General features: G+C 41.8%; 2 protein-coding genes across 14 annotated transcripts; one reads left to right on the top strand and one right to left on the bottom strand.

Annotated features, from left to right (window-relative positions):
- The first annotated feature begins 1,379 nt into the window (after window positions 1-1,379).
- HNRNPAB (heterogeneous nuclear ribonucleoprotein A/B) lies at window positions 1,380-26,057 on the top strand. 6 transcript variants are annotated; one of them, XR_004499348.1, is made up of 10 exons: window positions 1,380-1,538; window positions 1,652-1,933; window positions 4,822-4,990; window positions 5,068-5,226; window positions 5,637-5,768; window positions 7,412-7,520; window positions 7,614-7,766; window positions 7,845-7,929; window positions 23,913-23,962; window positions 25,355-26,057. XR_004499348.1 is itself a non-coding variant. In XM_015641666.3 (9 exons), the coding sequence occupies exons 2-8, from the start codon at window positions 1,689-1,691 to the stop codon at window positions 7,913-7,915; spliced, it is 1,038 nt and encodes a 345-aa protein (XP_015497152.1). In that variant the 5' UTR covers window positions 1,380-1,538; window positions 1,652-1,688; the 3' UTR covers window positions 7,916-7,929; window positions 25,355-26,057. The 6 variants fall into 6 exon arrangements, 4 of the variants coding, with proteins under 4 accessions (XP_015497152.1, XP_015497153.1, XP_015497155.1 ...); XM_015641666.3 differs by lacking the exon at window positions 23,913-23,962; XM_015641667.3 differs by lacking the exons at window positions 23,913-23,962; window positions 25,355-26,057 and adding an exon at window positions 8,185-8,508.
- PHYKPL (5-phosphohydroxy-L-lysine phospho-lyase) lies at window positions 10,549-23,104 on the bottom strand. Of its 8 annotated transcripts, none has more exons than XM_033517714.1 (14): window positions 21,713-23,097; window positions 19,496-19,691; window positions 17,148-17,266; window positions 16,244-16,403; window positions 15,582-15,656; window positions 14,690-14,777; window positions 14,483-14,599; window positions 14,209-14,291; window positions 13,688-13,913; window positions 13,268-13,422; window positions 12,692-12,781; window positions 12,339-12,469; window positions 11,859-11,915; window positions 10,549-10,732 (listed from the first exon to the last, which is right to left on the bottom strand). In XM_033517714.1, exons 2-13 carry the CDS (start codon window positions 19,588-19,590, stop codon window positions 11,887-11,889), a joined length of 1,368 nt encoding a protein of 455 aa, XP_033373605.1. In that variant the 5' UTR covers window positions 19,591-19,691; window positions 21,713-23,097; the 3' UTR covers window positions 10,549-10,732; window positions 11,859-11,886. The 8 variants fall into 8 exon arrangements, with proteins under 8 accessions (XP_033373605.1, XP_033373607.1, XP_033373606.1 ...); XM_033517716.1 differs by adding an exon at window positions 20,477-20,542 and having other exon boundaries at window positions 10,551-11,915; XM_033517715.1 differs by having other exon boundaries at window positions 10,551-11,915; window positions 20,477-23,097.
- Window positions 26,058-27,685: the final 1,628 nt, after the last annotated feature.

Raw genomic sequence — 27,685 nt, 5'->3', positions numbered from 1 at the left:
AGCTTCTTGAAAAATCACAAGCCCTCCTGCTGGATGTGGGGTAAGCTCCTCTGATACGGTATAAATTATGATATCTTATAAAAAAATCTTTGCTTCTAATATTCTATTTAAAGTCCAATACAGGAAAACAATAAAAATATATTTTCATAAAGATGAGCATCTCTCTCAGCCAACATCTGCAACCTGTCCTGAGGACATTACAACTTTCAAGTGTACTGGCCCTGCTCTTTCTACAGTTTTTACTGACTGTAAAGTCAGTTGCCCTGACTTCATAGAACTTTTTTTTACAAAGTTCAACCTAAAGTTCTGGTTAAGAGTTTATGCATAGCATACCCTACCCTGTCAGTAGCCTAATGTGAGACTGGCATAGCTAAAGATTAATTCTGACCTACTGTATTTATGATAAGAAGTGTTCTAAAAGCAGCTCAGCTGGACAGTTCATGATCCAGACAAGATCCCAGACCAGATCACTTAACAAAATGTTTCATCACTCTTTCTATTCACAGGTGACTGTGGGCACTTCTGCGTTTTAACAGCAGATTAAAGTTGAGCCACGAGCCATATTTGACAGAGGGTGGAGCAATAACGTGTGCACTCATTACTGCAATAAGTTAGGTAATAATTGTTACTTTTTGCCCACAAGCAAAGGGCTTAACTTTTAGGTTTTTTTAAAGATGTGTAAGCTTTACCTGTATATGTAGAAGGCAAAATCTGCCCCTTTGCTATGGACAAATAAGACATTAGGAGCTGAATACAGTACAACGTCTGGTTACAAGGCGCAGATGTCTTCTGGACTTCTCACCCACAACTTTGCCAACAAGGTTGACATATCCTTGGGCAAAAGGAATTAAGGCCCGGGCACGTGCTTAGCGCTCCAGCTCCCCGAGTTATGTAATATCCAAATCTAAGTTTAAAAACAACAAACTCTGGCCCCTCTCGGTTGCAAAACCAGCAGAGCTGGAAACATTAAGCAAACCTCTCGTCCTGGAGTAACTGACTCAGCGCCCGTAACACACCTCGAGCTAAACCAGGGCGGCACTCTTAAGTAAATACAGCACTCCAGCCGCAGGCAGATGTTCCCGTGCGGAACCCGCGGGCCCGGGTCCGCCGCGGCCGAACTGTGGAGCGTGTTGGGAGCGGAGTCCCGGCTCCGATCCCGATCCCGATCCCGATCCCGATCCCGCCCAGGGCCGTCCGGACCCCGCCGGCGACTCCCGATCCCGCCTCGCCCGCCTCTCCCAGCGCGGCCCTGCCCACCCCGTCAGGGCAGCCAGCAGCGAGAGCGGAACCCTCTGAGCGACAGGCAGTGACGCCCAACCAGAACTCATCTTGTTGCGGTGTGGCGCAGGCTCCGGCGCTATAAAGGCGGCCACGCGTCGCGGGCGCGGGCCCGAGTACGTGTCTGAGGGGGAGGCGGCGGTGGCGGCGGGGCCGGTGCGGAGTAGCCGCGGGGAGCGGGATCGGCTCCAGCACCAACACCGGAGCGGTTTTAATTAGACTTCGGTCGGCCCGGGTTTTATCGGGAGCGGATTTTAAAAGTGAGCACGAGCGGGATGGCGGCGGCGGGAAGGGGGAGGGGTGTTAGCGGACCGGATCAGACCGGCCCGGCCGGGGAGGAGCCGCCGCTCTGACCCGCGCTCGTCTCTCGCAGGCGCCTCTCGTCCCTCTCCCTCTGCGGACGGGGCACCATGTCGGAAACAGAGCAGCAGCTGGCGGCCGGCGCCACCCAGAACGGGCACGAAGCGGCCGAGAGCGCTGGGGAGCAGCAGGCCGAGACCGGCGGGGCTCCGGCAGCGGCGGCGGCGGCAGGAGCGGCGGGAGCAGCGGCGGCGGCGGGAGCCGGCCCAGCAGCGGGAACAGCGGGCACGGCCGCCAGCCAGAATGGGGCTGAGGGCGATCAGATCAACGCCAGCAAGAACGAGGAGGACGCGGGGTAAGCGCGGGCGCCATGTGCGGAGCCGGGCCCGTCGCGGCCCTGCGGCGGCAGCGCCCCGGCCCCGCTCAGCCTGGCGGGGAGGGCGGCGGGAGCGGCCCCGCCGAGCCGGGGCCCTGCAGCACCAGCGCTTCCTTTGTTCTGGCGCTGCCTTTTGTTGGCGCCATGTGGCGGCTGGGGGAGGGGCGCCGAGCGGGGCTGTTGCCGTCTCACGCTGTAAAATGGAAGGGGATTTACCTCTCCCGCGTTTTCTTCATCCTTTTCCTCTTTAGCGAAAGGGGCGGATGAAAGGAGTTGCTTTCTGTTGGGGGAGGGGGGCTGGTTGAAACTTTGTGGGGATCGAATGGCCCATCGCCACCGGCGTCAATGTAAATGTGTGTTTTATGTAAAGCACATAAAAAATAATCCTCGCCTTGGAAGGCAGCGGGGATAATCTAAGTATTTTTTAACGGAAGCAAAGGGAAAATCAGCACGATTGAGACGATGCGCGGTGTGTTTAAATCGGTAAGAGCAATTTTGGTGTGCTTCTTCGCAGCATTGTCAGAAAATGCCTTAAGTCTTGGAAGGGATTTCTGGAGGAGTCAGTGTAGTTTCGACGTGCTTTGGTAGTGGAATCCGTGTGTATGCAAGAAGAATTTCTTCCCTATCATATTTGGTCTGTTCATAAATACACGTACTTGACATGAACATTACCTGGCTGTTTCTCAAGCAGGTCTTTGTTATTCAGGCTACCCTATGTATTTAATTGGAATTCCCTTTGTTACCGCTGAGCTCTGCACCAGAGGGTCAGATCCCTCAGGTTAAACACAGAGCTGAAGCCAGTGTAATAGATTATTGACTATAAAGGAATGAGTAACACTTGCACAAGCTTCCCACGAACAAGGGCCGGATGTACTTTTTGCAGACACTAGAAGGATTGAGAACCAGGCCTTTTAGCTATGTATTATTTTTTCTTTACTGTTGCTAGTATTGTGTGCTGAAAAAAGGTTGATAGTCTTTTTCTTTCACGAACAGGAGATGGCAAGCTTCAGCCCAAAATCGGTATGAAACGTATCTTCGTAGAAAAGAATTCATTCAGAGGGATTGACCTATGTGAAAAATGTAGTGCCGTCCAAGGCACTGATTTTACAGTGTTCTGTTAAGAGCTAAAATAAGTTTCAATTTAACTGCACTGATACACTCAAGAGGGAAAAATGACTGCATGTTAAGGGTGCACTTGTCCAGTTTATGTGGCCTGTGAAGGCAAAGCCAAATACCGATATTTTTGTCTTAGTTTCAAAGGTTCAAAAGTTCTAAATATTCTGTTATTTTAGTTAGGTGTCAGTTTTTCCAGATACAAAAGAGAGCACTGCAGATTGCAAAGTGTAACATATACTGCTGTGGTAAGAGGTGAGTTTAGCATGTGGTAATGCCACAGCTCCAACTCAAAGCAATAAAGCAGCCAAAGCTGCCTCCAGACAAATTCCTGTCATCCCCCAATCTCTTGATTGTTCCGTAAGTGTAGTCAGTGATGACAGGGTGTGCTGTGGAAGGTCACTGTCAGTCCATACAGGTTAAAGCAGCCACAGTCAGCTGTTGGGATGGGAAGGAATCCCCCAAGCCCCTTTCTTTGACCTGGTATTGAAAGGCTTAATGAACTTGCTAAGGCCATTCCTCCAAGGCTGTGCTGTAATGGCTGCAGGAAGCACACGCTTTACTTGGACCCGCTGCTTCCTGCTGCTCTCAAGAGCGCACAGCTTGGTCCTCTGAAAAAAACTTGACTTCAGCTGATAAAGGTTATGAAAAGTTCAAGAGAAAAGGGCAAAACCCCCGTAAGGTTCCCCCCTTTGCCTCGTGTACATAAAGAGATGCTGATTATTGCAAAGTTACACATAAACATCAAAAGCCAATTTTATTTAAGCATAGTTTAATTTCTGAAGTGCTGCTACCTGCTAGTGCCAATCGAGGTTGCCTCCAAACAAGAGTAAAGACAATTTAAACTGCTTCAGTCTATAGTTAGATAAAAAGGCTCGACTGATTTTAAAAGCTTAGTTTGTTACCTTGGAAACTATGAAAATAGAAAATGCAGCCATGTTATTAATGTTTTCATTTTAAGTGAAGCATTTGAAAAATGCCTTATTGCCTATTATCGCTGTTTTTTTTGTTACTTTCACTTCTGTATTGTGCCTTAAATTTAGTTCTTTGAGCTAGGTACCCTCCTTCAGAGGGTATTTTGCATGGGAAAGTGGGCAGGGAAGAACTGTATCCGCTTATTTGGAATTAAGGATTAAGAATGGAGAGACTCCTGTAGTACTGATGAAGACAGAACTAGAGTCAATAACTAAGCAGGAAGAAGTGCACAACATAGTAGTTGAGGCCAGTCCAAAGTCCCATCTGTTGTAGGTGACTGTTATTGGAGGTCACAGATACCTGGACTAAAATTTTTACAGCTGTTTAACTGAAACCTAAGAGAGCTCAAATACTTTGTTTTTGATACCTTACTCTTTGCTGAATGCTATCAGAGCAGTAGGAATGATTCTAAGTTCTTTGCAAAAGCTGAGTTGGCAGTACTTGGTGATGAATACTGCTTTCTTGCAAATTACAGAATACTTCCATTAAGAACATAAGTTACTGGCAAAGAATATTTCAGGCTATTCTTACTATTTCTTATATCCTATAATAAATGCCAGGGTTCATTGTGGCATTTATTCAACAAGAGGGAGGAGAAGCCCACCTTTGTGCACTCCTGTAATACCAGCACCTTTTGACAAGATACAGGTGATGCACTCAGAACAGTCGGTCCTGTTCTGACAATGCTGCTGAGGTGTGTACCACTGAGCATCTTACTGCATGTGCTTTTCTCTAGTGCTTCCTGAATCTGAATAGCTCTTCTCTCCTTAAAATTTCAGGAAGATGTTTGTTGGTGGCCTCAGTTGGGATACAAGCAAAAAAGACTTGAAAGATTACTTCACCAGATTTGGTGAGGTAACTGACTGTACGATAAAGATGGACCCTAACACAGGAAGATCCAGAGGCTTTGGATTTATTCTCTTCAAAGAACCTGGGAGTGTTGAAAAGGTGAATTTAAGCTTCGTATTTTAGATCTTTAACTTCTAGGGGAAAGCTTTAGTTAACCTTACCAAACTGTCTTTTAGGTTCTGGAACAGAAAGAACACAGACTAGATGGACGACTAATTGATCCCAAGAAGGCCATGGCAATGAAAAAGGATCCAGTGAAGAAAATATTTGTTGGTGGACTAAACCCAGAAGCCACAGAAGAGAAAATCAGGGAATACTTTGGAGAGTTTGGAGAGGTGTGTAATGGTATCTTTGTAAACTCTGAAAGTATAGTCTCTTGTTGCTATTTAGTTTATTAATAATTTGCAAGTTTCAAAGTAAATTAACTTCAGATGCATCAAGCCTTCTGTAAAATCCAGAAGTTTCCCATCTTGAGAGCAAAGGTGCACTTACTGCACTAGATGCTTCTATTGGTATTTAGATACCCCTGTCTTCAATTCAAAGCATTTTAGCTGATGTTAAAATCAGTTTGAAGAGTTGCAAAATGGAAATCTCTGATCTGAAAGCCAGTGTTAGCATAGAAAGGCTTGCAACTTTGGTGTTGCATAATATGCATAGAGAGAAAATTTACAGTTTTGCTGTCCCAATTTCTGTGCATTTCTCTTCATCTAAACATGAGTCTGAAAATAGTATTTCATATCTTCAGATTGAAGCAATTGAACTGCCAATGGATCCAAAGACCAACAAAAGGAGGGGGTTTGTGTTCATCACTTTCAAGGAAGAGGATCCAGTGAAGAAGGTTTTGGAGAAGAAATTCCATAACGTCAGTGGAAGCAAGGTAGAAACTCTGACTTGTAACTCTGTTCAAAGATAATACCTCTACATCTGTAACCTGAAAAGGCTTTTGTAGACCTCTCGTGTCGGAGTACCAAATTTACAATAAGGACAGCTTGAGGATTACCATAGCGGTGTTTTGCTGCTGAGTTCTGTCACAGAGGCTACCAAGGCTCTTTGACAACCCTTGTGGCTTTCATTGATGGATTTTTATTTTCATTGTCTTTTGTATGTAAAGTATGTAATTGCATTCGTTAAATATATGTGGAGAAATTGGCTTACATAGCAGTGTAAGCCATGCCAACAGGTAGATGTCTATTTTCAGCATAGATCACTGGCATAAATGAAAGCCTTGCAGATGCTTAACTTTGCAAGCATCTGGCTGAAACTGCCTCTCTCTGCTGGGGGGCAGCTTCAGCTTTCTTCTTTCTGAAGCCTCCCTGTTACCGAAGCCTTGTTGTGTAAACCCACTACAAGGATCCAGGGAGTGAATATACACTCATGAAAGCTTGTGCCTGGCCAGCTGGTTATGGGAACTGCTGTAAGGATGGTGTGAGATGCTCTGAGCAGCTGACTGCTCATCTGAGGATGGGATTCATGAGGAGGGAGGCTCATGGATCAACAAATGTAGAGAGACTGGAGGCAAATGACGTTTGCTGGCTGGAGGTGTCCCTGTTTCCTTGCTCTGATGCCAGTGCTGGCCACATAACTTCAGAGCCCTAATACACTGGGTTGTACTGTCTGATACTGACTTGGATTGCATTTGGTTTAAGACTGGTTTTGACACAATACAGAACAAATTTTGGCAAACCTAATGCAGTGGAAAGTCACTGGTTAGCAGTGAAGTTCGTTTTCAAGAGCAATGAATGCCTAAATGCCAAGAGAGCTGAGAAATTTCTGTGTCATGTTTATGACGTTTTTGTGTTATAGCCGTAGATAATTAAAGCAGATTACTTTAAAAGTTCCTGTGGTGAAGAACTCCAAGCCAGACTTGTTCAGGTGCTCTTGTTCCTTTTGCAGCAGCAGTAGCTTTAATCTTGGACTGTGCACAGATCCAGGAACCTGGTGGTTGGCTGACAGCTTGAACTGTAGCCTGGGAACCTGTCTTGGAAATGTCAGTTCTGGTTGGTTTTACCTGTTAGTATTTGATACGTGGCGATTCCAGGCATTGGTAGGGGTGTATGGTACTGTCTGTCCACAGACACTGTAGAGGGGTGTACAGTGGCTGTCAGGAAAACTCGTTCTGGTGCATTTCTCAGAACCTTGTTCATTCAGTGCAGGTCAGGTGAAGCAGTCTGATAGCAACAGCCTTGTGTCTTGGAGGTTGTGCCAGGTGAGAGGGCAGCCTTGTGGCTCTTACAGGAGAGCACCTCAGCACCTCTTTCCATGGTGAAATTGATGGTAGGGAATAGGCAAGATAAAATGCCCTGAAAGCAGTGGCCTGAAAGGCTGACAGTGAATTACCTTTGCCCAGGTGACACAATAAATTAGATGCCCCTGGATATGAATTAGTGCTGCTCACCTGACCAGAAGCACAGCAAGTACACCTCCTTTGCCTCCAGAGTAACCTCTGGCTTCTCCAGGTACTCAGGTTTGGCAACACTGCTTTGAGACACTTTACATACTCTTCCTTGTTTTTATTTGCAGTGTGAGATTAAGGTAGCACAGCCGAAAGAAGTGTACCAGCAGCAACAGTTCAGTAGTGGTGGAGGAAGAGGTAGCTATGGAGGAAGAGGCAGAGGTGGAAGAGGCGGCGGTAAGTACCACACACACTACTTTAGTATGGACACATTCTAAATAAGTTGTGTGTACTAAAATGGGATTTTGTGGATGGTTTTCCCTTCTATAGCTCAAAGTCAAAATTGGAATCAAGGTTATGGCAATTACTGGAACCAGGGTTATGGGAATCAAGGATACGGCTATCAGCAAGGTTATGGTGGCTATGGAGGCTATGATTATTCAGGATATGGGTATTATGGATATGGACCAGGCTATGATTACAGTAAGTAAAGAGAACTGTATTGGGTATAAGCAAGCATAACTAATTAGCAGTTTAATGCATTTGTTCTCTTGTTCATAGGTCAAGGCAGTGCAAATTATGGGAAGACACCAAGACGTGGTGGTCATCAGAATAACTACAAGCCATATTGATCAAACTTATTCAGGTATGCAGTGGCATGGTCTCTTTTGGAAAATGACTGCATAGGTTTTGTATACAATGCTGTAGATGGATACTTCAGTTCTGTACCAAATTTAACTTTACAATAAATTTCTATGGCCTGTTAAATGTGCATCTTACTTGGAAGAGCTCCTTGGAAATGTTTTACATGTTTAATACTTACCAATAACTAGTTGTCTAGACAGTGTGGTGTGTAAATTTCAGCGTTGCTGAAGATATTAATTAATGATTTTATTAATAGGTTAAACTGAAACTGATTTTGAGGGTCTGCTTAAAGCTGCAGCTCTGCATCTAGGGACTGCCTCTTGGAGTTAACTATGGACTCTGCATTACTCCAGTTGTACAGAATGAGATGCATCTTAGGGAACCAGTGTCACTTTCCACCTTTTTATTTTGTATTGTTTTTGTGTCATACATTTCCTGTAAGGAAGTGTTAATTTTACTGTACTTTTTGGTACCTTTTTGGAATCTAATGTATTGTAAGGTATTTTACATGTGTTCTGATTCACCATGACATGGATATTGAAGCTATCCTAGCTTTTGAAATAAAAAAGGCGTAATCTAGTGTCTTGTGCCATTCTTCAGCTCATGTGTTAGTAAAACACCAGTATCCTGTTCCCAGAACTTAGTTCATGGCAGTACCTTGATAGATTAAGAATTGTGCTTAAATGTTTTTAATCTTAAAACTAGAAGGCTGTGTTGGTAGTTGTGCTCACTTGCAGTTAAGTGGCAGTTAAAACCTGCTGTCACTTCTGCCTGGAGGTTGTGGAGGAGAGCTCAGGTGAAAAGCCCCAGCTGTGGTGGGGCTGTGCTGGTGTGGTGGTGGTTCATTCTCTAGGCAAGCACAGAGGCTCAGAGCTAACTGTAGTGGTGTCTGCTTTGGGCTCTGCTTGGGGGAGCCAGAGCTGTAGGTTTTAGTTAGGGCTTGGGAGTCTGGACAGCATTGCAGGAGGGAGCCAAGAGGTGTGCAAGAAGCTGGCTGCACTTCCTTCATATTTCACTGTCTTGAGTCTGAGACTTGTCTGCAGGTTAATAGGATGTATATACCTGCCTTGAAAAGCATGTTAGACAGACATTAAATTACCAATGCAAAGTCTGAATTTTTGCAGTCTTTTTTGTATAACAGAAAAGGCTAAAAGAACTTCCACTGCAGTTGTGGGTGGAAAAAAAATCTCTTTCTCTAGAGATGAGTGACCAGCTAGAAATACTCTCCATTTTTGACTGTACTGTTAGTTTACTGCTATTTTAAGGCAATAACTGTCATGTGATTTGCCTGTCTTGTCGCAGAATATAAGTAGCAAGCTCTACTGCACAAAGTAAACTTCTAATCTTTGTTGCAGTGATCAATTTGATATCTAATCTCCTTTTAGAGCTAAAATATGGCGAATTTTTTTTCTTGTAACAAATTCTCTTTGAACAAGTAACACCCAGAAGTGGAACCAAACCAAGTAACTAAGAAACGAAACAAACACATGTTACTAGTGACCTTTCCAGTTTGTTTTGTTTTGTTTTTTTTAACAAGGGATGCAGGTATTTCTGCGTGGACTAAAATCTGCTGCTCCCTGCTGGCTGTTCTTGAAAATAAAAACTTGCTTGTAAATTTACAAGTCTGTAAGATGCTTTTAGTGTTAAGTGGAAGTCTTGAGTATTAAAAAATAATCAGATTTTGAATTTCAGCTGGACCATGTAACCTCCAGCCCAACTTAATTGCACATAAAAAACCAGCAGATCACTGAAACAAATGAGTACAGTATTTAAAAGTATTAATGTCTCAAGATTTAAAATTTAAATACTTTAATACATACTTAAAGTATTTTTTTTTCTGTGAAATAAGGGGTAGCAGAATATTTTTCTAGCAAACACTTGGCCCTCCAGTGGGGGAAAATTGCATGGTACCAGGACCGTTGTGCTTCAGTCCTTCTGGCTAGTAGTGTCCTAGCAAGAGTTTGTCAGCTGGTGTTATTGTGGTGGTTTTTGTAAGTAGGTGGTCAGGTAATTCTTCCTTACCAGGTGATGTGGCCTTAGGCAGAAACTGAGGATACTGGTACTTAAATGCAGAGCTGGCTTTTCACTTTCTTCTTTGCATGAAAAGTTTGTGATACAAAGAACTGCCTGGTGAAAGTAAAGGCTTGTATACAAGGTTGTTGCTTATGGCTGTAATCTACTCTTAATTTACTAATCCTACTTGGGTATTTCTTGAGGACAGACTGTGTTTGTAAGAAGTGGTTTGGGAGCCATAGCCCTCAGCTGTCTGTCCCTCGTTTTTGATGTTAGGAATTTGGAACTGAAGTTTTGACTTAACCTGGTGGCTGAGTGTGTCTGTTGAATTTGGTGCATCTTAGGGACCTTGTTCTGCCACTGGCTGCTGAAACTGGCTAGAGGAGCCTGGGAAGGACTGGGTGTACTGGCACCTGGAATGGTATTTGTGTAGGTAGCTGAAGACTTAAGAATATCAGAACACCCATCAGCTCATCCTAATTTGAAAAAAGTCATAACCTGAAAGTGCATCAATTTAGAAAATGTATTTTGTAGTGGCCACTAGAAAGATCCTCCTTTATAATTGGTTTAGATATGATGTTTTAAATAAAAGCCAATTCCACACTTCCAGAGTTGAGACAAGCTCTTGTAAAATTTATTTCTCCTAGAGCTTTTACTAAAAACAAGATAAGCAAAAACAGAAAAATCAAAGGTGACTTATCTGGTCTAAGACATACTAGATGAAGATTAAATGTGCATTATTATAGTAGAATAATGTTTCTTAGTAGTAGACCTTGAACATTGTTTGAAACCTATGGAAAGAAAATAAATGTTACGGGGTTTTTGTAAAAGTATCATTAAAAGAAATTACTTCATTGCCTCATTTTCGCTTACATTATATGTAAGTGTCTTACTAGTACTGTACTAAGTAAGAGGCTTTGCATTCTTGGTTTCCTGTAGAAAATAAAGGCATTTTTCTTGCTTAGTTTAGATTACAGACAAGCACATTAAATCATTAGGCCACTAATTTGCACTGGCACTGTTAAGTATTCTTTCTGTTCCTAAAAGTAAGTAATATAAACAGCTGTATGTCTTTCCATTAACTTGCTAAATAAAATATTAACACATTTTTCTTGTGCCTGCTATACTAATATTACATTGAACTAAAAAACCTGTTTCTCCTTAGCTCAGGGCCAGAGCACTGTGAATCTCATGGTGGTTGAGGCCACTAAATGATTACACTGCTCACAGTGATCACCTTAGGTCCATTTCTTGCCCAGCTGTCCCGAGTTCTACTAAACATGTGGTTGTCTTTTAGACTAGTTTGAAGAAGTACTAAGTGTACCAAAGGGTGTTAAGTGTACACTCTGCTCATGAGTGTGCAGCAAACTTGAGTTGCAGGTAGATGTTTTCTTGGCAACATATTGAGGGACCTCAACAGATGAAGACATAACAAGACTTTGAAGACTTAACAGGACCAGTCTGTCTCTGATACCCACAAACTTTTGAGTCTAGGGGTGAATGGATTGTGAAAAATGAGATACCAACTGTGAACCTGAAATGACTCTTGAGGGGAGATCTGCTGAGAAGTGGTTGTGCAGCTGGACCAGCTTCTGGCTGGAGCCTGAAGGCACTGAGCAGCAAGCAGAAAAGCTCTGTTTGTGTGGTTGCGCAGTCATTTGCATGCTCTAGAGACAGTCATGTCTGGGACATGTTGGCCCTCACAAACAAGTGATGCACAGTGTTGCTGCAAGTGTCAGATGGGAGGTAGTTGTGAATGCTGGATGTACATAACTGTCCATGCTTGTAGATTCCCAGAAATTCCTGCAAACTTTTGAGTACAAGCATCTCTGAGGAAGATTTATTCTGACAGAGCTTGTGAAGTTCTGTTTAGGAACCTTTGCTTTTAAGTAGTACTGGGTGAGTATAGGTAAATACCTGCTCAGGTCGAAGAAATTGGTGTTTTCTAATGGTTCAAACATTCTTTTTCCATATCTGGAGAGAGAATAAGCAACAACTTAGAAAAGCCATGACTTTGTGACATTTTTTATACTAACTTTCTTAACGCTATGTGTGTAGAAGTTGTATAAAAAGCTAAGTGGCAAAAGTACATATGTTATGGCTTTCAGGAACATGCAGACATCTTTTACAAATTATGCTTGTTCAGATAAGCTAAACATTCAAACTTCAGCCAGAGAAAAGCTATTTTAAAAGGCACATGCATCTGTAGAGGATGTAGTTTTGTTAGAGGACTTCAGCACAAAATAATTGAGAAGGGAAGGCTGTGTTGTGTGCTCAGCATTTACCATCTTGGCTCCATTCTAGCATTTCTGAAAATCAGGCTCAGTAACTCGGCATTGTCTTCAAGAAAGTTCAGAAACCACCCTCTATTTTTGAAAGTTTTGATAATTCTTTTACCTGTTAGTATTTTGTCAATTGTCTCCACAAGAAATTTTGCATCTTCCATGTTAAAACACATTGGGGGTTTGAATTTCAGCACATTTCTTCCTGGCCCATCTGTACTCAGTAAAATACATTTTTCCTTAAGTCTAGAAAGAGCAATAATAAAGAATTGTTTACCTCTGCATGTAGTTCAGAAAAACTTCCAAGCACCAGCCCATAGGCTGTCACACAGTGAGTGCCTTTCTACATTGACTGGTTTCAGTTTTGGCCAGTTTGGTTGTATTTTAGCAACTCCTGAGTGGCAAGGGTAGTCTGTCATTGTGTGCTTGCCTCCCATGTTGAGGAACTCACAAAACTGTTCCATGTACCTTTTTATTAAATCTTGTGCTTCTGCTGTGGCTGGAGTCCTTTCTGCCTGGTCCTTGATTAAGTCCACTCCAATGAATAAGCCACAACCCCTGTAAAAGAAATACAAACAGTCTGCATCAGAGGAAGGACTCAAAAATGAACTTTTTTTTTAAGACCAGACCTTTACTGCATGAGAATTGCCTGATGTTTGGCTACTGCTAGAAAAGAGGTTTTGCTGAAGAAATGTAGTGATACAGGCTTCCTGTGTCTGCTCACACTGGCAGCACAGGACAGGATGTTAAGCTTGTTTTCCAACTAGCTCATCACTTCTGTACCCTGTGCATTTTAAACTTTTGAGTTCAAACAGGAAGGTGAATTCCTTTAGCAGCTAATAACTTGATAAAACAGTAGTGGTGCAGAGTGGCAAAGTATATGAGACTTCACATAAGCTCAAGTCTGTATTTCTTAATTGTACAGGAGGCTCTTTATTTTTGCTGAAAACAAAATTTAATTTATCAAAATGACATTTGTTGGATTGAACTGTTGGACTGATGGAACCAAACAGAAAGCAAAAAATGTAAATAAGGTACTGATACCTGACATCACCAATGATGGGATGCTTGATTTGCTGGTCCTTGAGTAGCTTCATCAAGAAATTGCCTACCTCTGTGGCATGAGCCTGAAGGTGTTCCTTCTCAATCACATCTAACACAGCTAATCCAGTGGCACATGAAACAGGGTTCCCACCAAACTGAGCCCAGGAAAGGAAGAGACAGAGCCATGGAAAGGGAAGAAAGATGCAATCCTGTCACTGAAAGTGTAGCCTGAGTGATACAAGGAGCATACTATCACTTATCAGAGCCAATACATGGAGTCACGGACTAGAAACATAGAAATAGTACAGTAAGCACAGTTCCTCTTTAGTTACTGTGTGGTAAATACTAATAAAAACACAGCATGAGTATCTAATTTTAATCCTTAGACTCTTTTACAGAAGTGGGCAACTGTTTACTTACTGTATTAAAGTACTCCACTCCTGTGGCTGCAAATGCTGCTGCAATTTCCTTTGTTGTTGCTACACAAGCAAGCGGATGCCCATTTCCTATTGGCTTCCCCATAGTGACAATATCAGGTATAAAATCTTCTCCCTGAAGCTGGAATGCCCAAAAGTGCTTGCCAACCCTGCCAAAGCCAACTTGAATTTCATCAGCAATAAATATGCCTCCTGCCTTGTGCACATGCCTGTAACATAACAGATTTGATTGTCTCTAAAAAGGAAAAAGAACACAGCATTTACTCTTTAGGAACATGCAGAAAGTGTTATGTTGCAAACTTTGAGGAAACAAACATGTACAAGCCTATATTGTATGCTGTGTGTTTATAAGCATCTAAGTTTTATAAGGTCTTTGCCATATATAAGGTTCATATTCTAACATGAAGGCATGGGTAATTTCCAGCCTCTCAAGCTCTGTGCTACAGAGAAATTATCTATTTACCAAATACGTTAAGTTAAAAAAGACAATGAACGACCACTTACCCTGCAACCTTCTGAAAATAACCTGCTGGGGGAATGATTTGACCACCCACACTTGGTAGAGATTCAACAAAAAATGCAGCAATCTGAAACACAGCATATAATGTTTGAACACAATACAGAGAGTTGTGGAGCAAGCTCTTTGACCTCAGATGTTTTTTGATTATTAATGTGATCTTTTCTTTTTGACAAGTCCATACCACTTAGTAACTAAATTGCACTGACAGGCACATTCTTTCCTAAGACAAGACAAACACTTAAGGAAATGATGTTTTACCTTTCTGCCCCTCTTATGTGCATGCTCAATAATATTTTTTACTTCATCAGCATAGGCTGTTACTGAATCTTCATGGTCTTCTCTGTAAAGTCCCCTGTATGTGTCTGGAACAGGAGCCTATGAAAAGGAACAGTATCCTATACTCAGTACATCATATAAACATCTTCACTCAAATGACAATTAATAGGTATAGGCTGAAGTACATACCACGTGGACCCATTCCTTTTGTCCTTCTAGATTTCTGAATTTATATGGGCTTATGTCAATCAAAGATGTCAGATGTCCATGGTAAGCACTTAAAAAACAATTGGCAGAACTAAACAGTAATTTTCTCAGTATCAAGTGTTCTTTAGTATATTAGCATTCCAAATAGTAAAGAGTAGCCAGTTGCTATCATCTGGTAGGAAATTCAGTAACTTAAGCTGAGAACAGCTCTGCAATTTCTTTTCTTATCAGTAAGCTTAGTACTATTTGGATTTTTTTTATTTTTATTTTTTTTAATATAAGGGATACAGAGGGACAGGACTTACCACTGGTTTGCTTGCACCAATGACTGGAATCACAGCAGGGAACACCTGGGCAGTATCACAAGATTGCAGAACAATGGGAAGGGCCTATTTCTAAATATCCTCCAACAATGGAGTTTCCAGTGACTGTAGGCAGGCATACTGTTCTAATATCTGACTCCCTTCATGGCAAAAGACTTTTTCTATGTCTCATCAAAATTCCTCAAGTTCGAACTGAGGTCTTTTTTTCCTGTCACCATACATCTTCACACCTGGCTCCCATCTTTTTTTGCTCCTTTCTATGAGACAGTTGTAGTTACAGTGAGATCTGTCTCTTGCAGCTGAACAAATCCAGTACCTCTCACTACTGTGGCTCCCTTCCCATTGTGGCAGGCCACTGCTGGCCTCCTTCCAACAGCTGTCAAGTACTGGAGAACCCAACCACAGCTCTCAGGGTTGGGCTGGCAAATATTGAACTGAGGGAAAAATTACTTCCCTCAGCCTCCTGGTTACAGTCTTGCTACTGCAGGAGGATTTCAAAAATGCTCTGACCAAAATTGAGCCTTGTACCCCCAAATTGCCAATATACTCACTGGTCTAAAACAATAACATCCTCATGTTTTGTGTACTGCCGTGCCAATCTCAGGGCAAGGTCGTTGGCTTCAGATCTACAATGGAAAAATTCAATAATTGTTTCATTGTGGATATCTTGAGTTTTGAAATCTAACCTCCCTTGCACTGCTCCTTGTGTCTGCAGAGAACAGACAGAACTCAATGCATGTTATGCACAAATTCCTTAATAATTGGCACTCACTCGGTAGGACTGTTTGCCAGAAGAGAATCTTAAAAATATATAGAGTACAGGGACTACTTCAGGAACAGTTTGGCTTTTTTTTCTCTTCTTCCAGATGAAGCTTAGGAGTTATACATACACACTCCCCCAGCAGAAGTAATGTACTGGTATATTTAATTTTTTGAATAACTGTCAAGTCAGAAGACAAATCAGTCAGGAAACTAATACAGCAGATATTTACATTAATATTTTGTGGTCCAAGGTCTTAAAAATAGAGTAAAACCATTCTTAAATAAAGCACAAGTTTAGTTCCCAGGTAGAGAGCTTTCAGAACCAAACCCATGTTTTTGTCACTATCTAGTCATCCACACCAGACAGAAACTGGTCTGTCGATAGAAAGCGTGTACTTGTCTGCATATACTTAGTAAAGTCCCAGTATCAATTCTAACATACACAACTTACCCAGAATTCAAAAAATAGAAGATGCATAATTTCTCAGGCAGGGTTTTTGAAAGTCTATCTGCATAATCAACCAAGTTGTCATGAAGGTAACGAGAATTTGTATTTAACAACTGATTCTGTTCATAGGCTGCCTTTACTACATCAGGGTGACAGTGCCCAACTGCAAGAGAATGTGGAGAGTGGTTTGAGATTCTTCATATTACTTCATATTCATATTCATTCACACAACAGCTTAACACTTCTGTTTCTCTAATAGTACACAGATCATTATCAGTAGGGCCTTAATAATGGTACATCTTGTAAAAACATTTTTATGCTCCTCAGAAAGTTTGAAGTTGCCTTCTACTGTATTTAAGGTTTGTAGTACTGGAATTTGATATGCTAAAACAAGTAACTGTCTGATTTGATGCTTGGATTTAGGCATTTATATAGTTCAGGAATTTGGGAAGGTGCAGGTAAGCTTTAGTATCAAAGAATTACTAGCTCTGGTAGGGATTAGGTTAGAGAGATTTCAGATCCTGTAAGAAAGCAGCAGTCAATTATAAACAATTAAGGCACTGTGCTGAGCAGTGGTTCTATGACTGTACACTTAACAGTAACTTTTACAAAAACATTAATATGTCATTTGTTAGTTTTACACTGAGGTGCTTGAGTTTCCATGGAAAAAAACCTACGTTTTAGACACATTTCTAGGAAGACAGGACAGGAAGGAAGTCTGGAAAGGACAAGTTCAAAAAAACTGTAATTTCCCAAACTACACACTCAAGAAAGTTTCCTTCCACTTTTCCAATTAAACATCCTTTCCCCCAGCACAGTGCAACTGTAGTAAAAGTACTGATTGTTCTTTGTTCTGCTTAAAAAACCACAGCATCAAATAACATCCCATACCATGACTTTAACTTACCGTGAGCAACGTTGTTTATGCAGTCAAGGTATTGTCTCCCATTCTCATCATACATATACTGGCCTTTTGCCTTCACAATCTTCAGTGGATCATTAGGAAAAAACAGCTTGCAAGAAGAGCTATGACAAACATCAGAAAGCAAGATAAATCTTATTGCATTTAGTTTATCTTGCTGGTAAAAGACATTTCTCCTGTTTGCTGGCAGTCTCATCCTGCTTTTGGCCCCTAAAGGCCTTGTATTCAAATTTTCTTAGATTTACAGGAAAAAGCACACTCCAAACCTGAAAATCCTACTCTAGGATCTAACCACAGCAGTAGGACGTGCCACTATTAATCCTGTCTTAATAATCTGCAGCTCCTTACTGTCTGTGCTGTCTACCCTTTTTCTTGTTTTGTGTCTCTTACCTTGTGCTATGTTCTTTTTATTATTCTTACCATGTTCTTGCTATTCCTGCCAACGTCCTGATTTTCCAGATATTTGCTGCAGGTCATTGATACAGCTTCACTAACCATAGCTAGAACACTTGAGTGATTTTTATAAGGCTGGGTTTACTTAAGTGCATTTCTTTTGTCTCTTTTTAAATTAATCGCCAAACAAGTTAAAATGGAAACACATCTGCCTAAGTAGGAGTTGCAGAGATTTGACTCTGAAGGGCAGTGCCAAACCTCAATACTTCATTTAGTAAAAGATGGCTTATACAGAAATAATTTGATGATAAATACAAAGCCATTGTCAAATGGATGACAAAGGACAATAGTGAAGTAAGAAAGTGCTTCATTATCCCTCCCCAACAGGAATCTTGATACTTTCTGTGTGAGCTGGCAAAACAGTTGGGGGTTTCTGTAAGCTTCTCCAACTTTCAAAAGATGCTAAAAATGTGCTTGCAGAGGCTGGTGGATAAAATCCGTTAGAAAAATATTTAATATCCAGTTTAGTATTTTTTCAGGTGTGTGTAACTAGCATAATTCTATTTCAGCATTTACTTTCAGTCCAACTTCTGTATTTACACAACACGTAAAGGTAGCCTTGGCTTTGACTATAAATGATATGAAAAAATTCCCACCGTTGAATATGAGTTGTGTTGCCATTCCTGGTAATGGTCTACAGAATTAAGACTTTTTTTAGGTTGGTTGAAACACTACTAGTAATTGGAAGTTTAGAACTGAGTCTTGTCCCTCATTCTGTCAAAGAGAACAGACATTTGTTGTTAATTCCATCACGTTTTTGATACAATTAGTTTCCTGAAAGACGGGCTATTATAATGGTAGGTGAGCCTGAACCTCGCCTGGCCAGCACGGCCTCCAGCCCCAGCCATGCCTGCGCCGGGCTCACAGAAAACGCTTTCTTAGCAGTTTAGACTCTGTAAACAGCCAGCCTCGGTATCATACGGGTTTTATAGTGCAGTTCCGTAATCCCCCTCCTTAAGAAAAGCTAATTCCTGTTAATTACAGCAGCGCACCGTGTTGTGCGAGCGCGGCGCTCCGGCGCTGGTTTCAGCCCGGGCGCGATGGCGCTGCCGCCGGGCGGGGCCCGCGGGCTCGGCCCCGCTCCTGCCACGTCAGCCGGCATTGCCCGCCCGGCCCCGGCCCGGCCCCGGCCCCGGCCCCGGCCCCGCGCCGCCCGCAGCACTCACCCTACGAGCTGCCGCCGCAGGGCCAGCGTCTGCTGCCGGGAGCGCGGCTGTGCCGCCCGCATGGCCGCGGAGCCGCCCCCGGGCCCCAGCGGGAGGGCGGCCGAGCGAGGGAGGAAGGAACGAAAGGAGGGAGGGAGGAAGGGAGCGGCCGCCTCCCGCGGGGGCCGGGCCGCGAGGGGAGGGGCGGGGCGGCAGCGCAGGGGCCGGAGCTCGGCCGGGGACCCGGCGGGACGGCGCTTCCCCGCAGGCAGCAGCGGGGACACATCGGGACAGGCTGCGGGCCTGGGGCCCTGCGGGGCTGCTGGCAGCTCAGCCTTAAAACAGACAGCCCGGGGGTTCACACGGCTCGGGTGCTTCCAGCCCCACACTCCACTCACCTCGGAGGGAGGAACAGGCTCTTCAGGATCATTAGTACAGCTATAGCACTCTTCGTTTGAAATACACATCGAGGAAGTCTCATTTACAGTAGAAAATAATTTCAGCGGGTAGCCAAGGTGGTAGAACTGGAATAACTCTTCTACATACTTCATTGTTTAAGCAGAAGTAAACCCAGACTTTCACCTATTGTACCCCTGTGTTTGGTTGGTGGCAGATAAAAGCAGACACCTGACTGACTCCTTCAGAGCCAAATAGGTAATAGGTAGGATTAAAAGTGGAAATGCTGTCAATCAGATTAGAATGATCTTTCTTCTATTCCTGGTTGACTGGACTTACCTAAAGAAAAATAGGAAGATAACCAGAAGGGAGGCTGTGTGATGGATTGAGTTCTGCTGCTGCAGGTGTTGTATCCCATAACCAATTGGGTTCATCAACTTGCTCAACTTGATTCTAGAAAATGACGTATTTTTTTTTCCTTCCAAATACACATTCACATTCTTTTGGTTTAAAATGACAAACTGCTCTTAAAACTCTAGAAAAACGGAACAGATAAATTTAAAGGTACACTTGGCAGACTTTGCTGACTAGATATAGCAACCAATAATTATCTCTAGCTGCAATTACTTGATAAAGACAGGAATTTAAATTTTGTGCAATATGGAGAATGCAAAACTAAATTGCTATGTACTTAGATTGTATTTAGTCTAATCCATTTTTTCATAAAGGTCAGGTTTTAAGTAACAAAAGACAGTGGAGAAAAAGTTAATAATGGCTGTTAATCTTTATTTGAACTCTTGTCTGGTTAAGATATTTACTAGGTATTTATAATAACAACCTGAACATTTACAATTTGTAAAGTTTACTCTTGGTTACAAATGCAGAGTTCATTATACATATTCACACAATTGTAAAAGTAAACCTGTACAGAGAGACCATTTTAAAAATCTAGTCTTTGCTTTTATTAAAAAAAGCACAAGAAAAAAAAGGTTTTTTAGGTCTCAAGGTAATGTATTGTCCATTACAGCTTTAAACTAGAAATACATGATGCAGTACTAATTAATACAATTTTAACATGTTAAAACAATGGATAAGAAATACTGTTATTGCCTTCATTTTTAAAGTAGTTGTTCCCCAAAGAAGAGTAAATAGAATACTTTTCGTGGCACATACATGATCAAAAACCACAAACAGTTTGCAAATGGAGATGCAAAGTACATTTTCTATAATTTTAATATCTATATATTTCTTCTCAAAGGTGATACGCAGAGATTTAGTCAGCTTTGTATAAAATATCATGTAAATACATTCAAAACTTACTTTTGGCAAACTGCAAACACACAAACAATCCTTTCTCCTTTGAACAGCCTCCCTGGAGTGATGCAACTGCTCACATAAATAAGGGACACTCGCTTAATGTGGTAGAGGATTAAGCTCTATTGGCATAATTTCAAAACAAATATGGACAGATGAGGCACATGTTGCATGTATTTTTCTAAACTGTATACAGATTTGAGATACCAGCAAGTGCAGTTTCTCAAATGCTAATCTATACACCAGTTTTGTATTATTTCTATGTCCAAAGTTACATAATGCAACAAAGCAGGGGGCTTTCAGTTTTGTCTGTGGTATTTGTGCTGAACATTCTTCATATTCAGTACTTTTGATTATTTTAAGATAGCAGAAAAGGAAACTCAAATTGAAACACAAAAAGCTGTTACGAAATTGTTTATAAAACTGCACTCTATGAAACAAACCAGCAAACACAACAGGCTCCAGATCTCATTTGCCACTGATGGCAGCTTATGACCTTTCCTGCTAAATTCAAAAACTCGGTGGATATCATGGGTGCTTTTGCTTTGCAAAACCAGATTCTAATTTTTTAATGTAAGTGCAAGAATACAAGTTTGATAGACACTCACCTACACTTAATAAATCTCTGTAAAATGACCTTTTCAAATACAGTGTTTGACAGTATAATAAAAAGCAGCAGATGGGATCAGTGTCATTTACACATAGTTGGGTCACCTCCGTTTTCGGTTTTTGTTCATTAATATCTAAGTTACATAAGTAACCACACAAGTGAGCTGACAAAGAAGTGAGCTGACTGTTCCATGAAACCACACTTAAGGCAATTTCTAGCAGAATTTAACAAAACAGGAATTAATTGTTTGTCCTAAGACATAGGAATACCACAAATGTTACTAATGTACTTCTTATGCCACTCTCTTATCAATAATTCAACTTTTTATGTATGGAAAACCTGTGTTTCCCAGCCTTCCTGTGGTTTCCCCCAGGCTCCACAGTTGTATACAATAATATAATCTATTAAGTCCTTTATCTTATCATATCTGACAGATTTTCAGCACTTATTTTTGCTGCAGGTTACACAATAGTCACACATTCCTTGTGTTGTGCCATCTAATGGGACACAAGCACATGGCAAAGGTGCAGTAGTTCACCTGGGGATGTGAAAGTACTAAAAATAATTTTTAACTTACAAATATAAATGACCACCAGGGAAAATAAAGTTCAGGAAATGGATTTTTTACTCACTGGTTTGCTTCAGTCTGCAATAGATTTCAATTTCCAAGTTGGGCTCTGGAGTATTTCAAACTGAACTAATTATGGCCAGGTCCAGTGCAGTGCCAGGGACACGGTTAAAAGGCAGGTGACTCCAGTAAATGACACTGAGACTGGACTAACTAGAGTGACCAGATGTTTCTCTCTGCACCCTCCTTTTTGTTAAAAAAATAAATTAAACATTGCAAAAGAGTCAAGAAATATGCTTACATAAACACTGTCCTGTAAAGTTGCCAGGTTCTTTGTGTGCCACAGTGATTGCCTCGGCAAGTTAAAGTGTCACAGGCCTTTGGAAATTATCCATATATGTAACTTCTCACTTGAAAAATCTTCTGGTTAAACCTCTGCAAGGCTGAGTGTGCTGCTTAGCATGTTAGACCGTCCTGAACAGGTACAAACCAGGCGTTTCTAGTCAAACAAAGCAATACTGAGGTTCTTTCCAGCCCTGGACACTGCTGAGGGCAGGGAGCTCCTTCCTCTGCTAGAGCACATTTGAACCAAACTCACTTATCTGATTTCAGCCACATACGTGCACTATATCTCCAGGATGAGTGGTTTGGGGACATTTAAATTTTTATACCTTAATCATTTGTAGTTATTAATATTTTGCATATATTAAGGAGAAATCTGTTGCCTACAAAGGAAATAATTCAGAGCTTCCATGCTCAACATTTTAAAAATAGAAATGTGTCAGAAGGCCTACTACAGGTAGATTTTATTTGTGTAACACTGTAAATTATCTGGGCAACAGTGGGACTGAAAAAACATGAGAATACAATGGTATTTCCCAAGAAAGAAATGAAAATAAAATGAAGGTTCTATCCATGCACTCCTGGTTTTACAAATATCTATTCAAACCGTAAAGTTACACAAAAATCACGTCTGCTGTAAATTAAGAGACACTGTCACAGCATAAAAGTTGCATAATATCTGCTTCTCTTAAAAAAAATAAATCTCCTCTAGAGGGCAGAATTGAACCAGCAATCACTGACTGGGGAACACCCCTACAGTGCAGATATTACATGGACGGGCCAGGGGAGTTATTTACCATTATTATAAAGCTGGAAACTTTCTGGCATCTTAATAGTTTAATTAATTTTTATTACTTATTTTAATCAATTGTGCATTACAACGTGTGAGTTCTTGCATTCTTACCCAAGAGCCTGCTGTATTTGTCTGAGTGCAAAAACGAAATTTTACCCAGGGTAGTGGTTACTACAACAGTCTCAAAGCCACAGGTGTCATTTTCCATGGATAACTTTGCAACATTGCATGGAATATCTTAAACTGCTGAAACCTCCTACGTGTTTTGCTGGTTTGCTTAAGGATTTCAAATTCTGAATTTATGAAATTACAGAAGACAAAAGCTCATCTAAATATTTTATCTATTGGTTTCCTAAAAAGAAAACACATCAGAAAGTCGCTTACCATTAAAAGAAATGTTCTTATTTTTAAATACACACAAAGAAATCCATACAGAAATAAATTCATCACCATTATATATACAGGAAGTGTCAGAAGCAGTGCACACAGGAGAGGTGGCTCCCCATATCTTGATTATTATGTTTTTAAACTAAAATATTGATGAATTGACACTTGGGAATAGGTTTGGTTTGGGGTCAGGTCAGGATTTTTCTGCCACCTGTTTGTAATCCAAAGAAATATTCCTGAACTCACTGGCCAAGCCATGACTGAGCTGCAAAACTCTTAATTAATCTCATTTATCCCCATCAGAACAGGCCAAATTATCAGGTTCACGCTCTGGCAAGTTTCCTTTCAAGCTGTCAAGGTGTGGAGTTTCCCACATGGGTTTTTTTGCCTTATTCTCTTCTTCCCCAAATCCATGCTACCCAGAAGCTTTAGGGGAGTGCTCCCCATAGGAGTTGGGTGCAGCATCACCAGCACTGACACAACCACAGCCAGCAGCAGCTCCAGCCTCAGTCATGGAATGCACTTGCTGTGTCTCATGGCATGGCAGGCCTGCCTGCAGAACTCTGTGGCTGAAAAACCTTCTAGGGGTCTCAAGTGAGTTCTTGTACCCTTATGATTCAGCTTCCAAAACCAACTGGGGCTACAGTGTGTTAAGAGAGAGGATGGTGGTGGTGATGGTCATTAGCTACAGTTTGAAATGGAAGAAGCCTTAAAGAAAGCTGTGTGTCTTCTATTCCTGCAGGAGGCATGGTTGGCTTTACCTCATGGAAAATATTGTGCTTTCATAAGCAGGTAAATTAGAGGAAGGAATTTTGTTTTGTCAGCTAAAAAACAAAAATATATTTGCCTGAGTTTCAGATTCTCCCAATATCATTAACTTCATAGTGTTACTCAGAATGTGTATTGATGAATCCATGAAGTTACACCAGGTATTTCAGTGATCAAGAAAAATCAGTGGCTCAGTCACAGACCGACCCACATTTCATAAGCATTAGCAGCCTCTCTGCCAATCATCTTCATTGCTCCTGACATAGAGTGGTAACATTCAGTTGCTTTTTGGAATTGCTGTAAAGCAGTGTCAGATTCTTTCAAACCAGAGGGGAAAACAAAAGAAGAGAGATTTCTTGGGGGGGAAAAAACACCCTAAACTTTGTTTTAGGCTGAGATAATGATTGAGTTTTGAGCAAGACTGCCAGTACTACCTAGAAGTAAAATTTGTCTTCATGAGCTATTCGCAAAGTCAATACTCAGAAAGACCCAGATAAACATTTTCATATGGAAGGAGAAAATAATCATGATCTGTCATGAATTTGCAGAGCAAAGCACATCTTTATAACTCAGTGCAGTAAGTTCATGACTGCTGTGTATGTAACAACTACTCTTATAAATATGTTTGTGTGTAAGGCATGTGGAAGTCTAAACAGATTTCTGTGTAATCAGTACAAAACCCAACAGGTCCTCTCATAAAGTCTGTTGATCTGAATAATATGATTGATCATAACAGAATGGCTGGGCTTGGAACGGTCTTTAAAGGTCATCTAGGTCCAACTCTGTGCCATGGGCAGGGAACCAGGTACACTCTGTTCAGAATCTAAAGGCCAAATGCACCAATCTCAGCGGTGCCAGTGCCAGCCCTGCTGGGGGATCCATTCCCAGATCTGCTCCCAGGAGCTCTGTTCTCCACAGGTCTCTGCTCCTTTGATGATGAGGGGCTGGTAGAGTGGATGCACCATCCCCAGGCCTTGGAGACCTACTGGTTAATTGCTCATAGCCAAAGTGGCAAGTGTGCAGCAGGATCTGAGCCTGCCAGCACTCCTGATGGGAGTGGCACAGCAGCAGGAGTCCAGAGAAGCTGCTGCACGTGAGCAGTGAGTCCAGTGTCCTGAACATTCCTGACTGGAATCATCATGCACAGATGATCTTTGTACGTGCAGAACCAAGGGCATTTGCCAGAGAATTTCCAAAGAGGATCACAAAAAGATCTGGTAGCTGAGTTGTAGCACTGCTGGGGGTGGATACAGCTGCACTCCTGTGCTCGAGTGGTCATTCCAGCCTTCCTCCATTACAAAGAAATGTCTTGGGTGCTGTGGCAGCAGAGGCTGTGTGCTGGGAGGGGGATGGCAGCCTTGCAGAGCGGTGAGAGGGTAAAGCACTATTCTGGTATTCTGTATCAATGTTTTGCAGGCCTGGCAGTGGTCACAGTTGATGCCTACAAGCACTGGATATTCCACAAGTTGAAGACGGAATACTGACTTGTTTACCTGAAGATAATAGGACTTCGGGGTATTTCCTCAGAGAAAATATAAATTTTAATATAATTTCATAAGCTTTGGAGGTTAGCTTGTCTTGTAGCTTCAGTGATATCAAACTTCTTCAAGTAGGAGCTAGATAGAAAGCTGTTTAGTTTTTGCCAGCGTATGTAAAACAAGACTTTTCTATCTGCATTGTAGATTGTTTGTGGACACTTCCAGATTCTTGTGCTTTCTGCAGTCATTCTGGGGACTGAACTCTCATTGATATTGAAAGAAGTTCCATGAACACAACATGTGCAGGAATTTGAGTGTAGAAGCCCACAGCATGGTTTGGAATAGTGAACCGATTTTAGTTTGGAGATGACTGGGGGAGATGGGAAGAGCAACTGTACATTAAGGGAACAATTACAGATCTTCCTGGTAACATCAATGAGAGATTTGCCTTCAACCTTTCACAGAAAATTTTTTAGCTTTAATTTGGGATATTAAAGGGGTTTTTCAAAAGCACTAAAGGCCAGTGGAAGCTTGTAAGCTGCTCCTTATGCCTTTAAAAACCCCTACACCAAAAGTGATAGCTGAGAACCTGAAATGGAAGTAAATAAAATGCATTTTCATTGCTGTTTTGAGTTACATAATTGTTGTTTCTTGATTTGTTAGTTGATCTGAATTTAACATGGATTTAATCTGTATGGTGACCAAGGAAACGGTGAGTAACTGGCAGAGATGCCAAGTACAGCCACAAAGCCAGTGATGTGTAGGTGTAGCCCCTGAGCAGCCAACAACAGGTAACAAATCCACTGCCTACAGCCCTGAGGCTGTGTCACCTCTCCCGAGCTTGGTGGCCATTTCAGCACTGACCAGCACAGAGCACAGGCTCCCCCTTACTCTGGGGATAAGCTCAAGGACACCCAAAGCCTGGTCACAGATGAGAACTGACAGACACCAGACATCACCCTGCCTGTGTGGAGCACAAAGCACATTCCCACTGTTCTTCAGAATATCAGAGCAAGAACTTCAGCACTAGGTCAGCCTGTACAGGGCAGGCTGCACCTGGATGGTCACATCCCTCTCTCAATCCTTCTCTGGCAATAGCTGCAGTAAGAGTGGCAATGAAGCAAGGATCTTAACAGAGGTTTTGGATCTACTCAGTGCACCAAAACTGCCCCATTTCTGTATTCTCTAAGATCAAGGCCACAGAGAGCCATAATACTATGTTTGATACTATGGTCAGGCTCTTAATTTCACCTAAAACTCCTGTGCAGAACCCAGCAACTTGTATTGAGCTAAGTATTTCCTCCAGACATGATCTGTTAAATCAAAATGACATTAAGGTGATGGCAATTATATCACTGGTCTGGTTAGGATTAACCAGTTTTACCAATAAAAATCCACAGCTTATTTTTTGAGTTTGTGTGGCTTCAACTTCTACCCTTTGAATGAATATTTGTATATCTTTTCCTGTCCAGTTTTAAAACTTGTTAATACAAAGTACCTCCTCCCTGTAAAGGAATCTGGTTGCCTCTTGATCTTCATTGTAAGCTGAACAGGCTCAGCTGTAAGCCATCTTCTTCCTCTTTGAAATATTTTTTAATGGCTCTCTGCTGCACAATTGATATTTTTTCAACATCTTAAAAAATGTGAACTGTGGAATAGTTGGCAAATTTTAATTGATCCCACAGTGGCATATGCAGATATCAAAATAATAATGATTCTGTTCATTATTCTGCTCTGCATGGGATGTGCCTGAGAAGAGAAAATTGAACAAAAGGGACTGAAAAGGTGAAGAGAAATAAGACGAGAGTGCAGAGTTAGTTTACAGTTAAAATCATGTAAACCAAGAAGAAATAAAAAGCAAATGAACCCCACAAACCAAGACAAATACTCCAAACTCCCAATTTTTGGGAACCCCAAGAGCAAATTTATGTGTTCTGTTGTTTAAGAAAGAACTTAAGCAGAGCTCTCCCTGTCCTGCACCTCCCTGCACTGAAAGTATTACCAGGTTTTTCTGTTTTGAAATTCTGCAGTAGAGGCTTCCTGGGGAATTTGTGTTCCACAGTAAAAAAGTGCTTGCACATCTTCAGGCACAGACCCCGGAACAGGACCCAGAGGTGCTTTCTCTTGAGGATTGTAGAGGAAATAACCACAGTCAGTGAAGTTTGTTCTGTTTAGCCCCAGAGTTGCTGTTTCCATCACACACACAGCAGGTAGCGATGGATGGAGCTTGGCTTTGTTTCCTCTGCAGGTTGCAAATCCTTCTGTTTGA

The sequence above is a fragment of the Parus major genome, chromosome 13 (assembly GCF_001522545.3).
Source record: "Parus major isolate Abel chromosome 13, Parus_major1.1, whole genome shotgun sequence".
In the NCBI taxonomy this organism is placed as follows: domain Eukaryota; kingdom Metazoa; phylum Chordata; class Aves; order Passeriformes; family Paridae; genus Parus; species Parus major.
This window is presented reverse-complemented; position numbering and strand designations above follow the sequence as displayed.

What these genes read in the sequence shown, in the direction of transcription:
- HNRNPAB (XM_015641666.3), top strand. Translation starts at nt 1,689, where the DNA reads ATGTCGGAAACAGAGCAGCAGCTGGCGGCCGGCGCCACCCAGAACGGG. An exon ending in AACCTGGGAGTGTTGAAAAG is followed by an intron (nt 4,991 to 5,067) that starts GTGAATTTAAGC and finishes ACTGTCTTTTAG; the next exon opens with GTTCTGGAACAGAAAGAACA. An exon ending in CAGAGGTGGAAGAGGCGGCG is followed by an intron (nt 7,521 to 7,613) that starts GTAAGTACCACA and finishes TCCCTTCTATAG; the next exon opens with CTCAAAGTCAAAATTGGAAT.
- PHYKPL (XM_033517714.1), bottom strand. Translation starts at nt 19,590, where the DNA reads ATGAACCCAATTGGTTATGGGATACAACACCTGCAGCAGCAGAACTCA. An exon ending in ATCTTCCTATTTTTCTTTAG is followed by an intron (nt 17,267 to 19,495) that starts GTAAGTCCAGTC and finishes TGTTTGTCATAG; the next exon opens with CTCTTCTTGCAAGCTGTTTT. An exon ending in GATGTTATTGTTTTAGACCA is followed by an intron (nt 14,778 to 15,581) that starts GTGAGTATATTG and finishes TTGTTTTTTAAG; the next exon opens with TGCTTACCATGGACATCTGA.